Source organism: Heteronotia binoei, chromosome 9 (assembly GCF_032191835.1).
Source record: "Heteronotia binoei isolate CCM8104 ecotype False Entrance Well chromosome 9, APGP_CSIRO_Hbin_v1, whole genome shotgun sequence".
Classification (NCBI taxonomy): domain Eukaryota; kingdom Metazoa; phylum Chordata; class Lepidosauria; order Squamata; family Gekkonidae; genus Heteronotia; species Heteronotia binoei.
Window position 1 is genome coordinate 83,859,218 of NC_083231.1, and position 15,241 is coordinate 83,874,458.

The window sequence follows — 15,241 nt, forward strand, 5'->3', positions numbered from 1 at the left end:
GTTGCAGCATTAAAATTCTCAAAGGAAATAATTACCCTTTTCCAGATTTCTGATTGGAAGAAGTTGTGTGGCAAAATCCTACAGGCTTTGAAGTGGCATGACTGATAGTCTGCTCCATTCATGCTTGAATCTCTGTCACAACAGTTTGTAAGTCTAGCCTTTGTGTGTGTTTACAATGGTATTCATTGAATGAGCATTGAGAGGGTGCAGAGCGAGCCCTGACAATGCTGGTACCACAGCAATAGCAGTCCAGACAAGGAAGATAACTTAAGTCCCTAAATTTTACACAAACCAAACACATACAGATTTGCTCTGAACTCTTGTACTGCTGGTTCTGCTGCTGCTGAATCTAAGCATATAGTTTTCATTTTTCAGCCCTTAGATGTGGGTGTGATGCTGACATTGATTTGCTACTGCCACTGGATGTCACCAAAGGCTTAGAGATAATTTTCATACACTTTACAAACCGCTTAACCAATTTATGAAGTTTTAATGTATTGGATCAGAGTACTCTGCAGGAATAAGTCCACAGTCAAAATCCATGACAGCATAATTTAAAACATATATATAACCAGGGCTTGAATTCAGCATAGCTCCTGAACCTCCAGCCAGGGTCTGCATGCAGTGTAGAATTCTCTCCCTGCTGCACACAGATCCCGGGGCATATGCAAACGAGATATGCTACTGAGCTCCTGCACCTTTTTTCCTACAAAATGACCATGTATATAACCATTTTACTGATTGTGTGCATATAATTGTATTGCTGAAAACAACTGAATTTAGAAACAGTATTATCCTGACATGGGTATCTAGGGTAGCCCAATCTCATCAGATCTCAGAAATTAGTAGGGTCAGCCCAGGTTAGTATTTGGATGGGAGACCACCAAGGAATACCAGGGTCACCATGCAGAACCAAGCAATGGGAAACCAGCTCTGAATATCACTTGCCTTTAAAACCCCACGGGGTCACCATAAATTGTCTTTGACTTGAAAGCTCTTTCCATCATCATGTTGTGCATTCATAGCACAAGATCCAGCCAAACATAATCTAGATTTCCCTACCAGGTATGGTGCACAGTTAGTGATTTCTGTTTTATGGCTAAAAAGGTAAAGGTAGTTGAAGGGGGACCCCTGAATAATTAATGAATACCCCTATGATAATGAATGAAAGCATGCTTCTGCCTTTAAAAAGAGGGTGTCTGATGCAATGTTCGTTAGAAGCACAGACAGCCTTCAGTGGGTGGGTGTTCACAGATGTGTATTAGGATAACGCAAAGGGGCCTCAATGAGAAGCTGCTTGCTGGAACTGATAAAGCATGGAGACAGGAGGTATGGAAAAGTACTAGAAGGAGAGCAAGGGGGTGGGGAATGTTGAATCAGATAAACTTGTGAGCCTGCCTGCTAAGCTTGTTTAAAAAGATGGTCTGAGGATGGGGGGGAGGTTCAGTATTTTGTAGCTATGATGCTCAACTGGACCCTGCTTTTGGTACCAGAAGTAAAAAACCTCGCTTCATACCAGTAATGTGTGTGGCTCTGTTATTTTCCTGCTACATAGTCCCCTGTGCAAGCACCAGTCATTTCCAACTCTGGGGTGACGTTGCTTTCACAATGTTTTCATGGCAAACTTTTTTTACGGGGTGGTTTGCCATTGCCTTCCCCAGTCATCTACACTTTCCCCCCAGCAAGCTGGGTACTCATTTGAGCTATTTTCTAGATCACTTGGTTCATGTCCTCTAAATAAGGGGCAGTTAAGATGGGGTGTGTGTCTGGATTGCTCTGATCTCTGCACTGAAATTATTGTAAATTACTTCTGGCATGGCTTCATCAGAAGCAGCTTCTACTAAAGAATTACTGCAAAATATCTGCCCATAAAGATGAAAGTAATTATTCCAATTACAACAACTATACTGACTGCTGCTTCTGGCTTTACATTTTCTTGCTTGTTTTCCAGGAGTAGCTGTAAGGAAATGGTGCATTTTTATAATGCATGACTGGCAGATCCAGGCCAAGACATTTTGTCACCATGAGCTATTGTACTGCATGAACTGAGGTACATGTTAGGATCTTTTGCAGAAGTTACTGAGAGGGGGCTACTCTCAGGTCGTTCATGCCTGCATGCAACTCCAGGGCTGCCAGTGGTGATGACAGGTATGGATTGGGGTGAGGCAGAAGTCAACACAGTGGAACTTAACTACTTATTACTGAGTAGATATATATGAACACCATGTGCATTTATCTGTGAACATGGGGCAGGATTAATAGATAAACTGACAAGATGTTAGTGTTGTGCATTATCATCCAATTTGGGGTTCCCGTAAGACCATTAGAGTTTAAAATTGCCACTGAGATCTGCATTCCAAGATCTTCCATAGTCCTCTGGTTGCTGTTGTTCAGTCTCTCCTACTTTAACTCTGATTGGATTTTTTAAACTGTTTGTTAACTTGCCAGCACTCATCAAATTCGAGACAAACACAGATATATGAAGGTCAACAATTCTCCACACAAATCATTGCTGTACCCAAACTTCACAGCCTTTAGCCAACAGTGCTGTGTGTGGGTGTGTGTTTTAATGAAAATATCAGGTAGCTTAGTAAATCTGCCCTGTTATGTACTTTTATCCTGTCAGGGTGGGTTCAGTTGCCTTAAGTTGTAAATAATGAAGAGGCATTTTTGAAATTACACCATGCTGCCCTCCCTCTATAATTTGGTAAAATGACCTGGCATTGAGGAATGCACACATTACACAAGTAGATGTTGAAAGTCGCGTACCCTACTTCTGTGTAAATATGAATGTGCATATTTGTGGAGATAGAGGGATGGGGTGAGACAAGCTTCCTAGAACTTCATGCTATGCATTACCATTTAAATGAGAGTTTTCATAAGACCACAAAGTTCAGAGTCTAAAACAGCCACTGTGAAACTTATATCTGCATCCCAGAATTCTCTGCATTCTTCTAGGCTGTTTAAGCAGTTGCATCAATCCTGGTGAATGACATGGAACTTTGCCAGAGGTGTGTTTTTACTATTCATAAATGACATGATGAGCATCCATTTAGGTGGTGGTACTAATTTTTTGGGGGGCAAAGTACATGGGAATTAACAGGTAAGCTCCCCCCAAGTATGGCCCTAACTGAAATCTCACACATCCAAGGCAGCTTATTTGTCTTGAAGAAAGCTGCATTTAGAAGTGCCTCCATTTTTCATCCATCAAGAGTTACCTTGCATCATAATTTGCTCAAAGGGGAAAACTTTGTTGAAGCCTTGGTATCCCAGATGGATCACTGTGCTGAGAGTTGGACAGAGGGAGAGTGATTCTGGTGATTCTCCTGGACCACTCAGCAACCTTAAATGCCATCATTTATAGTATTGTTCTGGATCACTCAGATCACTCAGAGTTACAACTGCTCTCCAGATGGCAGAAATCACTTCCCCTAGAGAAAATGGTTGCTTTGCAGAGTGTACTCTGTGTCATTATACCCTTCTGAGGTCGATCAGCTGTTTTGTGGGCCCTTTAAATAGCAGGCGGCTAGGGCTGCTTCTGCCTCCACCCCACACTATTTTAATGGCGGGGAAAGAAGGGTTTAGTGTTGGCAGGGGCAGGCAAGGAAGAGCTTCCCTTCCCTCCTCTCCCTGCTGCTTTCCCCGCCACCACCCTCCCTTCCTTCACAGCCACTTGCCCCTTCTCTCCCACCTAGCCCCCATCAACGCAACTTCTCCTCGCCCCTTCTCCTCCCTCCCAGCCCCGATCACCACCGCTTCTCCTCGCCCCTTCCCCTCCCATCCAGCCCCATCACAGCGGCTTCTCCTGCCCCTTCCCCTCCCTCCCAGCCCCGCTCCCCACTGCTTCTCCTCCCCCCTTCCCCTCCCACCCAGCCCCATCACAGCAGCTTCTCCTTGCCTCTTCCCCTCCCTCTCAGCCTCGATCGCCTCTGCTTCTCCTCGCCTCTGCTGCCTGCCTCTCCCCCCGCCTGTTCCCGCAAGTAGCCCCATGCCTGCCGCCTACTCGGAGGGCTACTCATGAGTAGGCAGCAGATCCGGTGACTGGGGCAGGGCAGAGCTGTACTGCCTAGCCAGAAGGGCTAGGGCCGGCCCTGCCTGTCACTAGAGGGATGGTCATGTGGGGCGCTGGGGGGCATCAGTGCCCCCTGAAAAATGTAAGTGCCCTCTGACCTTCCAAATCCTGGCTACGGCCCTGCAAAGCATCACTGCCCCAGACAGAGAGTTCCAAAAATACACTGTGCCTAATAGCCACTGATGGACCTCTGCTCCATATGTTTATCCAATCCCCTTTTGAAGCTGCCTATGCTTGCAGCTGCCACCACCTCCTGTGGCAGTGAATTCCATGTGCTAATCACCTTTTGGGTGAAGACGTACTTCCTTTTATCAGTTCTAACTGTCCTTTTCCTAGGTAGAGGCTGCAGGGAGGTGGAGGAGATGAAAAGCCAATGTCAGATCAATTCCCCTACAGAAAATGGCCACCTTGAGGCACATACCCTATGGTATACCAAAACACAATCAGGTCAGGCCAAAAAAACTAGGTCACGCCACAAGTTCACACTGATTCTAATTGTCGTAAGGAAAAGGTGGCAACAATGCACTGCAAACAAAAGAAATACTGAGCTTCAGTATCTATGTGATCATCATCATGCTATGATGCCACAACAAACTGTCACTGAGTACCCAATGCCAGTGTACCTGCCCAGAGCCTCTTTCTAGAACCTGTTGTATTTATTTTCACAATGGACCTTATTTCTAGTTTACAAAATATTTCACCTGATCCTACTGGGGAGGGGCTGTGGCTCAGTGGAAGAACCACTACTTTGCATGTAGGTTAGGTTCCTGATATCTCCAGTTAAAAGGATCAGGTAGTAGGTGATGTGAAAGACCTCTGCCTGTGGACCCTGGGAGCTGCTGTCAGTCTGAGAAGACAATACTGACCTTGGTGGATCAATTTGACTGATTCAGTATAAGGTAGCTGTGTATGTGTTCATTTTATATTTTAATAGCAAAGTCAATCAGGTGACTGGAGCTGCGAATAGGCATGACAGATCTTCCTACAAACCTGAAAAGGGCCCTAGGTTTGCAGAAAAAAATGTGAAATCTGAACAAAATACACCAGGCAGCTTAAAAAAAATCTGGAAAAGGTAAAAAGAGAGTCTGTAGCTTTAATCAATGGATTCCCTCAGTGGCTGTTGCTTGGCAACCACAGTATTCCAGGCTTCAGTTTCTGTGAGTAAAAAGGCAGGAGGAGGGGGGCCTTTGAGGGGCACTTTGGAGCTAGGTCTGACTAGGGTTGTCAGCTCTAGTTCAGGAAATTATTGGGAGATTTTGTCGGTGGGGGACAGGGTTTGGGGAGGGGACAGTCCTCAGCTGAGAAAAATACCATAAAGTCCACTCTCCAAAGCAGTCATTTTCTCCAAGGAACAGATCTTTGTTGTCTGGAGTTGTAATTGTAAGAGATCTTTCAGGTCCCATCTGTAAATTAATAATCATGGGCTTGGAAGAAACTTCTCGGTTACTTGATATCACTCAACTTCCATGACTCCACTCTCCAAAGCAGCCATTTTCTCCAGACACCTATGTTTCCAGGTGAGGGCTGGAAATCACCCCATATTACAACTGATCTCCAAATGACAGAGATTAGTTCCCCTGGAGAAAATGGTTGCTTTTCAGGGTGGAGTATGTGGCATTATACCGTGCTAAGGTCATTTCTCTTTCCAAACCTCACCCTCTCAAGGCTCCACTTGCAAACCTCCAGGAATTTCCTACCTGGCAATCCCAAGGAGAACTGATCTCTGTAGCTGGGAGATGTGATTCCAGAAGATCTCCAGGTCTCATTTGATGAGTGGCTACCTTAGAAGGAAGGATGGAAGCAGGAAAAAGGGAAAGGCTACTGAAGCTCTCAGGAAAGGGAAAGAGGAAATAGTGGGGGAAGAAAAAAAGATGCCTCTGGCAAATCCTTGTGGGTTCCCACTTGTGTGGATACAATTCTTAATTCTGTGTGTGTGTTTGGTTGTTTTGCAAGATACCATGTACAAATGGAATAAATTATACCCATGTATAAATATAAACTGTCATTTACAGAAGTAGTTGCTGAGATAAAATAGTTTTGTTTGCATTTTGTTTAGCATCTAACAGTTCATCAGTCAAGCAATTTTCTATTTGTTTAAACTGAATGTAACCACAATAAAAGTTTGATAGGAACTGTATTCCTGAAGAATTCTCACTTTGAAGATTGCCTCTTCTTTATTGAAAACACTGAGTGAGAAGTTCCAGAACCTCTACACCAGGGGTGTTAACCCTGCAACCCAGGGGCCGAATCAGGCCCTCAGAGGGCTGCTATCAGGCCCCCGAGCAACTGGCTGTCATCTGCTTCCTTCTCCCTCTCTTTTGCTTCCTTCTGCATAACAGCTTGCTTTGCCAGGCTCTCTCAATCACACAGCAGAGCTACTGATCCAAGCCTCTCTTCCTTCTATTGGCTGAGGCTTCTCCCCCTCCTGGTTCCATGGAGAAGGAAGGAAAGAGCAAGAGTTTCCTTTGCCCAGTTCCCTGGATGCCATATTTTAAGCAGGTTTTAAGTTTTTAAAAAACCTTTAATTGTGTTTGTCTGTATCATTTATAAAGTTTATATCTCTGCTACCTAATCGGTACACACATGGCTCAGCCCAACAAGATCTCATTTACGTCAGACCTGGCCCTCATAACAAATGAGTTCGACACCCCTGCTCTACACCACCCTCAAAACTGACCAAGAAAATAGTAGGAAATATACTTGAATAAATTACTTCCAAATTTTGGAAAAGAAGTGGTGGGTTCAATATCCTTAGCTGAAGAGGCACAGTCTTCACTGTAGAGATTCGCTCTTTGTATGCATCTATATATGAAAGCAGCTCCCCACCATGTGAAACATATTCAGACTGAAGATAAGTCTTGGGATAGTTAATGGGAGAATGATGCTACTGTCTTTCTTGCAAGGGATAGGATGCTATCATGGCAGATGCTACAACTTAGAGCACTGCAACTGCTTCGCTTCTGTAGTCTAACTTGTTCGTTTCCATGGCTGCACATTCCATCTATCACAGCAATTATGTTTTACGCAAAGCAGGACTGTTAACTACAGTTTCTTTTCAGTTACTTTAGCCTTCTTCCCCTTTTTATGCCCATCAAAAGGTGCCTTCTTTCTTGTCTTATGCAACAGAGAAAATGGAGATGCAGATCGGCTTTCACTGCACCCTCTATAAACACCTCTGTGAGGTCACTCTGCATCTCTTTTCCAGGCTTAATAATCACAGTCTTTGTAATCTCTCAGACATAAGGCACAGTTACCACTTCTGTTCTCTATTGTTTTGGTTTCTTAAGGGCTCATACAAAGGCAAAGAGCGGGGAGGGAGAGATAATAGCATCTATGTTCCGTTTTTACTTTTTAGAGAAATATCATTTCATTGATTAGCATTAGTTCCAACCTGCTCAACTCACCTTTGACATTAACTCCATTTAAAAGGAACTGGTGAGCTCCTAGCAGCACCAATATACACACTGGGCAGATTAAAAGAAATACAAACTACAACTTTTGAGCACATCCAGTGGAATGTATTCATTTTCCTCTTAACTAACCCAAGGATCTGCAACCCTGTGACTTGGTACAGTAGGGACCTAACCATGGCTCTTTAAAGGAGAAATCTGATCATAAATTAGGAGCACTAGGTAGGATGCGACAATAGCCAGTATAGGAACAGAGGGGCAGGCAAATTTTTATGTTATTAAGCAGCTTCTTTGATATGCTTTTGTGTATAAAGTGCTGTCAAGTCATAGCTGACTTACCATTGCCTTCCTCTATAGAGTCTTTGAGGAAGGGCTGTGACTCTGTGGAAGGGCATCTGCTTGCCATGCACAAGGTCCCCAGGTTCAATTATCAGCATCTCCAAATAAAAGTACCAAGTAGTAGTTAGTGGGTGATGTGAAAGTCAGTATGGTGTAGTGGTGAGGAGTAGACTCCAATTTGGAGAACTGGGTTTGATTCCCTACTCCTCCACATGAAGCCAGCTGGGTGACCTTGAGTCAGTCACAGTTCTCCCAGATCTCCCTCAGCCCCACCTACCACACAGGGTGTATGTTGTGGGGAGAGGAAGGCGAGGCAATTATAAGCCTCTTTGAGACTTCTTCGGGTAGTGAAAGGCAGGGTATAAAAGCAGCTCTTTTTTCCCCCTTCCTGAGAGCTGCTCCCAGTACTGAACTTAATGGACCAATGGTCTGAGTCAGCCAGCACAAGGCAACTTCCTGTGTTCCTCTGCAGAGTCTTCCTTGGTATTTTCCTTTCCATGTATGAACCCTGCTTACCTTCCAAGATGTGACAAGATTGGGTTATGCCATGCTGCCTTCCCTTCCCTGAGATGCTTTAACTTATATCCCAAGCTACCCCACAAGCGGGCACTAGGCAGCTGACAATACAGTAAAAACGCAATAAAGCCAATAAAATCCAACAATCAAACAATTTAAAATAGGATGGCATTAAAATACTAGTAACCCAAATCTCCTTCAGTATTTTATAGGCAATGGCAAGTAGCCTGAATCATAATGTTTGTCAAATGGTGATGGTACCCTGTTGTACAGGTGGTGCCCCCCCATATGTAGTAAGCAGCATCTGGGCACTGGACAGGTACCAGAAAGCATTGGAGGCTGAGACTGTTCAGTGCCCACCACCTCACCCAAAGGCCTGGCGGAACAGCTCTGTCTTGCAAGCCCTGAAGAACTGTAATAGCTCTCGCAGGGCCCTGATCCCAAAAAGGCCCTGGCCCTGGTTGAAGCTAAGTGTCTCTTGAGCTTTATAGAAAGGGAAATATTAGAGGAGAATAGATGCCAGTAGTAGAAGTGTAAACTATGCAGAGATTTATGCCAATGCAGGTATTTCTGTACATATTTATTACTTTTTGTGAGATCTTGTGCATGCACTTGCAAATAAAGCACTCACAACAACTAGTCTGGGCTGAGAAAAGATTATGGATTATTAGTCAACATGTTTATTGTTCATAATGTTTTTTTAAATAAATTATTATTAAGTTAGACAAATGGATTCTCTTTAACTTCGGCAAGTCACATTCCTTTCTGTACCATGGGGAATATAATTTTTTCTTCCTAAGGAGGCATGAATGATAACTGTTCTAGCTGAGCAGGACTATGACCTGGCTTCTTTTCAGACATACTAGACACACATTGCATTAAACGATGTTATTTTTAACATCTTACACTTGATAACTAAGTAAAACATCTTTGGAGTGAGATAGGGGTGTACAAAAGTGGGAACACAGAAAAAGAGTCAATTTTTGAAAGTACCATTTAGATCCCCTTCTTGGTTTCTTGGGTAACGGTGCAATTCTAAGAACCTTTTATAGGAATAAGTCTCACTAAATAGAACTGAAGTTCAGTAGGCCTGTTCAGGATTGCATTGCTCTCTAAATTAAGAACTCCTGAATATGAAAAGATAAGCTATTGTGGTTTGTCATCATGAAATTAAAATGTGTTGATCAAGGAAGAATTATCTAGGAGTTACTTTCTTAAATCAGAAGCTGAAGTAATTTCAATGCTCATTATTTCAGCATAACAGATTGTGCAAACTGAAGCCTATTCATATCACTATTTTGAGGCACAAGAATAATGAATTAAGATATTATTCCTGCATACATAAATGGACAAATGTGCTTGAACAAAATGTGCTTCCAACAATGTGTTTCTGTATTAAATCCATGTTTATTGCTTAAGTTTTTATCACAGTGGAGATTAAATTATTCTTAATCATCCGGTCAGTGCTTGTGTACCTTCTTCAATACGAAAAACATTAAAACCAGCTCATCCATACACTCTAGGTTCTGTCACTTTCCCACCATTCATTGCCTCTTTGTGTTCTTTTAGTTACCACATATTGATAAGATTGTAAAAAGATAAAGCTAACAGGCTTATTGATAATATTTTCTTCAAGTATCTGGAAAGCAGTACAATTGCTTGTACTGAATATTAGAAACATATTTCAATGCTACTTTATTGCTATTAAGATCGAGGCTCCTGATGGGACAAAATGAAATATCATGTCACCGTGTACGAAAATGATCTTAAGCATTCTGTATTGTTTCGGAACTCTTCCAATGTTAATGAACAGTACTCAGTAAATGGACCCCACATACATTGCTGTCAGTCATGGGACTGGAAAATGAAAATAAATAAAGCATACACTCACAACATGTGTAGTGCAAATTCCAAGTAAACAGAATGACATGGAGACTAATAAACTCATAGTTGCCAATGCTGGTTCAACAGGACTGTCCTGATTTTATGTCCAATGCCCTGTGTCCCCATTCTTTGTGTTAGACAGAAAAGTCCTGTATCAATACAGTGATTCAAAGAGTGTTGTGCTAAAGGGCTACTGTGGACATGAGAAAAGGCAAACATTCTAATCAGGTTTAATGTCATGCATGAAATCAAACCTCTATTAAGATGGTGGCAACTGACTGAACAGATAGCCTCCATCATATTTCTGGAACTGATGTTGGCAACTTAAGTGACATGGATTGTGTGACCCAGACCCAGTATAAGGAGCATAAATAGAACTATTTAAAGTGAACCTCTGAAACACTGTGATTTAGAGGGGGTGGGGGAAACTTAATTACAGTAATATCCATAGCAATAATGCAGTGAATTAAAAGGAAAGACATTCAACTTTATAACAAACCACCACAATGGTTTGATTCTGCATTGCTCAAGGGATATGGCAAAACCTTCTCAAAGAACCTGGGGTTTTTTCTCCACTCTACTTCATTTATTTTGTTCAGTATCCCATCTATCCACACAGCCCTTTTAATTCTTGGAGTAAAACACCCTTACAATGGCATAAATTATAGATGTGGGGAAAGACAAAAATGAAACAAAACTATACATAAATATAAAATTACAGCTTGCTATACTCTTGTGAAGAGTTAAATAGTCTATCAAAAGTCTGGTATATTGCTATCATATTCTTCAGTGCTTTTTAAGAATATGATCTATATGGCTGCATTTTGAGTCAGCAGTTTGTTAATTGCTGTGTTCCAAACTCGAGAAAAGATGACTATATGACATCATTCTCAGATAACATATCGAACCTTAGACAAATAAAACGAAGCTCTCTCTGGTAACATATGAATGAATCTAGGAAAACAGGAAAAACCCTTACAAGTAAAGGGAAACCTTTCCTTATTTGAGACACACATTTAGATTCACAGATGGAGAGTCCATAGATATACTTATTGAATTACGTCAGACAATTAAGGCTTCTAAAAACTTCAGTGCCAGAATAACCTTTCTGCATCAGTATTAAGAATAAAATACGTTCTGCATTTTAGGTTTGTATTTCTGCTTTGCATTTCTGGGTTTTTAAAAAAGATTCTCCTTAGTTCTGCAGAATTTAACCGCATAAGATTACATACTGTAGGGGAGAGTTAGAACTGTTTATTGAGGTTTTACTTTAAGTAGGTGTTAAACTAAGTTACAGCTATAAAATTCAATTCTAGAACTGATTCACTGCTCATGTACATAGGGAAGTTGGCTCATTTCACCTTTTTTTCATGCTTAATGTGGCCATTTCTTCTATACTTGCCATTTGGTATCCCATTTTGGTAATGTCCATTAACAGCAGTGTGATCATCAGCAGACCAAAGATGTTTGCTCTGCTTGCGGACAAATGTTGCTATCCTGGACAAAATGTAGCAGAGTAAGGCAGTACTGAGCAGTATGACAAAGGCAATATCCAATAAGAAATACTGATATAAAGAAATGGTGTAAACAGCAGCACGTAGATGTTGCGCTCCATTGTGCCGAAGGATATAATTAATCCAGTAGACGGTTCGCTCAACAGGATGACCAGGCTGGTCTTTATGAATTTCAGACAGTTTCTGAGCCCGTTGTCGGTAGCTGTGTGAAGAAAGAAGACAAATTCAGCAAATTCAGTGGGCATTACCCATTGCTACAAGATCCACACATAATTTTATGCAGGATAAGCTATGACACACAGGCTTGGATCCCATGCCTTTTTTCCTCTTGAGTAGCAATACAGTTGCAAAGGCAATCCTCCACTGCGGTGTGCATTCCTCCAGTATTTCTCCCCAAAGGCACCTATTGCTTGAGCAATAAATTCCACAGTGGAAGATTTCCTGCGCAACTGTCAAAGAGCTGTGCAAAAGGAGGTAAGGCACAGGATCTATGCCATAGCTATTAGCTACTTCTTAAAATTTCTATTTCCATATCAGTGAAAAGTTAGTAAAAAAGAAAAGAAAAAAGCATTACCTGGGATTATTAATAACTTCCACCAAAGCATCATATAATTCATTCTCAGTAATAGTCTTCCAGTTTAGTAATATCCCCATGCCTTTGGACTGAACTCGAGTCATAGTGTCATAATGGTCTCCAAAGAGAGGAATTCCCACCACAGGTACGCCGTGGTACATAGTTTCAAAAATGCTGTTCAGACCACCATGACTAAGGAAGGCCTTAATATTACAGTGACCTAAAGAAAAAAAAAAAGGCGTCAGAAGAATTGCTATCGATGTAAATGTATCTTATCATATAACAGAACAGAAATCCATGTGTCTGAAATAGGAATTGCCATTTGAATAAGCAGGAATTCCCCCATCTCCCTTAAATTTGTTTCCTCTGCCGCAGCTATAGCTGAAAATCACGTAACAAAACGATCGTTTCCCAACGCTCCTTACCTTTCATTTTTGAAATTATACATGAGATCAAAAATCTGCATCCTCGCTTCCTGTATGGACCCCACATTAACAACACTAACTTGAACAAAATAAAACGTTTCACTTTCCTAATGAGAGCAGATTAGGTCTGATAAATGTCTGTAGTGAACAAAGAAGTAATCTGCCTTCAACATCACCTTAGCAATGACAGTAATGATTGTGGTATACCACATACCAGTATGTTAGTTTCTATTACTGTGTTGGTGCATGGGGAAGAACATATTTACATAATCAATAAATAGTAAGCAAATAACATCAGTGGCAAGATTACAAATTACATAATAATTGGAAAAGGTCTCTAATGGAACATTCTTGAAGAATACAGTGTGTTGTTTAAACCAGAGGTTCCCAAATCCCAGGTCCCGGACCAGTCCACGGCCTGTAAGCAGCTGGGCCCCCACTCCCTGACCTATGACACCCCCACTTCAACAGGGACCGGCCTGATTCGACGTTCTTGGAAGAGCAGGCTGGAGGGGGAGAAGGGGAGGGGGAGAAGCCTCCTTCAGCATGCTAGAATCAGCCTGGTCCTGCCGAAGCAGCCCTAGCCTTCTCGTGGCTTCCCTCTGATCAGGCACGGGGTGTGGGGGGGAAGAGGCTGGCTTTGGGGCTCGGCTCTACCCTCTGCAGCAGTGGCCCCCTTTTGGGATGGAGTTGGTTCCTGCTGCCACTGGCCTGCCCGGGTGCTGAGTGAGCTCAGCGCTACTTTCCTATCTGATCAGGTGATTGACGGGGGGGGGGGGTTGCCTTTACACAGCCCAGAGTGGAGTCCTTCCAGACATTGAAATTAACCTGGGATGGGGAAGGGAGGGAAGAGGAGGTAGGGCAAGCTAGGCAGGACACCGTGGGGGGAGGCAAACGCCTAGTTTCCTCCTCCCTCCCTTCCCCACCCCAGGTCAATTTCAATGCCTGGAAGGGTACCGGAAAACAACCCTATTTGCTTTATCCCCCCCCCCCCTTCTGTCAGGCAGTCTTTTCCCGTCTTCCTTCCTTCTTTCTTTCTCTCTCTGTCAGGCAGTCTTTTCCTCTGTCTTCCTTCCTTCCTTCTCTCTCTCTCTCTCTCTGTCAGGCAGTCTTTTCCCGCCTTCCTTCCTTCCTTCTTTCTCTCTCTGTCAGGCAGTCTTTTCCTCTGTCTTCCTTCCTTCCTTCCTTCTCTCTCTTTCTCTCTCTGTCAGGCAGTCTTTTCTCCATCTTCCTTCCTTCCTTCCTCTCTCTCTCTGTCAGGCAGTCTTTTTCCTTCCTTCCTTCCTTCCTTCCTTCCTTCCTTCCTTCCTTCCTTCCTTCCTTCCGTCCCTCTCTCTCTCTCTCTTTCTTTCCTTCTTTCCTTCTTTCCTTCTTTCCTCTTTCTTTCTTTCTTTCTTTCTTTCTTTCTTTCTTTCTTTCTTTCTTTCTCTCTCTCTCTCTCTTTCTCTGTCAGGCAGTCTTTTCCCTGTCTTCCTTCCTTCCTTTTCTCTCTCTATTTCTCTCCCTCTCTCTCTCTCCCTCTGCCATTCTTTTCCCCCTGTCTTCTTCCCCTGTGACCCTTGTGCTTTTTCTTGATTTTTATTTTTAAAATTGCATTGCAAAATCCCCCTATTCTCCTACCTTTCCTAAACAAAATATTGCAAGAGTTTTAAGCATGTTTGTACATAATTTCTTGTCTCCTGGCTCCACCCCCAAATTTTAGTAGGCCACGAAGGAGAAGTGTCAAAATAACTGGGCCACGGGGGAGGGGGGAGTTTGGGAAACCCTGGTTTAAACCATCTGCTTTGCTCAAAGTATACATTAACAACTCAGGTAAGGTTACTATAACAAAATAGTGTTTGAGTGCACAGATTTTAAAGAATGTAAGAAGAGCCTTGCTGGATCAGACCAGAATCCTGTCTCACACAATGGCTAAAAACTTCCAACAGTACTCACCAAGCAAGTCATTTTGTGGTAACCAGTCTATCAGTTTTGTATTGTTGCCTAAATTCCTAGGTTTATTTCCTGAAAACCTAAAACACATAAGAAAAAAAAATCATAGTCACTCTTAAAGGGGTAAAGATGTGTATATGAATTTGTTAGTCACTTTTCTATTAATCAAAGTGACTAATCCTCAAAGGTTAAAAACCCCTGACAGAAAAATTCTTTAAAAAAAAATAAACAAGTAATACATATATGAAGTTGTGACTGTCTGGCCCCTGAAGGTGAAAAAGTTAATTAGCTATTAGTGCTTGAGCTTATATGAATGGTGCTTTAACATCCAATCACTTTTTAGAGGCTTAATTGAATATGAGTTGTGAGAAATATAGCAACTGACAGCTTCTAGTCTTCCTCAGCAAGAATGCAGCTCTGTCTCAGAAGGAATGCACTTCAGAGAGGGGTTGGCTCTACCTCAGAAAGAGAAGCATGACTGTTTTAGGTCTGTCTGTGGTAATGAGCAAACTTGTAACAATTAGTCTGACTCTTGGGGAAAGAAGAAATCTGGTGCAGTTGGAACCCGTTTATGT

The 15,241-nt window shown here is 42.4% G+C and overlaps 1 protein-coding gene across 1 annotated transcript in view; it reads right to left on the reverse strand.

Moving 5' to 3' along the window:
- Window positions 1-9,724: 9,724 nt before the first annotated feature.
- The window catches only part of UGT8 (UDP glycosyltransferase 8), a 59,476-nt gene continuing 53,959 nt past the window's right edge, over window positions 9,725-15,241 (reverse strand). Inside the window, exons 4-6 of the mRNA XM_060246869.1 lie at window positions 14,670-14,746; window positions 12,310-12,529; window positions 9,725-11,937 (exon numbers count right to left, since the gene is read on the reverse strand). Coding sequence (XP_060102852.1) covers window positions 11,574-11,937; window positions 12,310-12,529; window positions 14,670-14,746 — 661 coding nt within the window. The 3' untranslated portion in view covers window positions 9,725-11,573. The remainder of the gene's footprint in view (window positions 11,938-12,309; window positions 12,530-14,669; window positions 14,747-15,241) is intronic.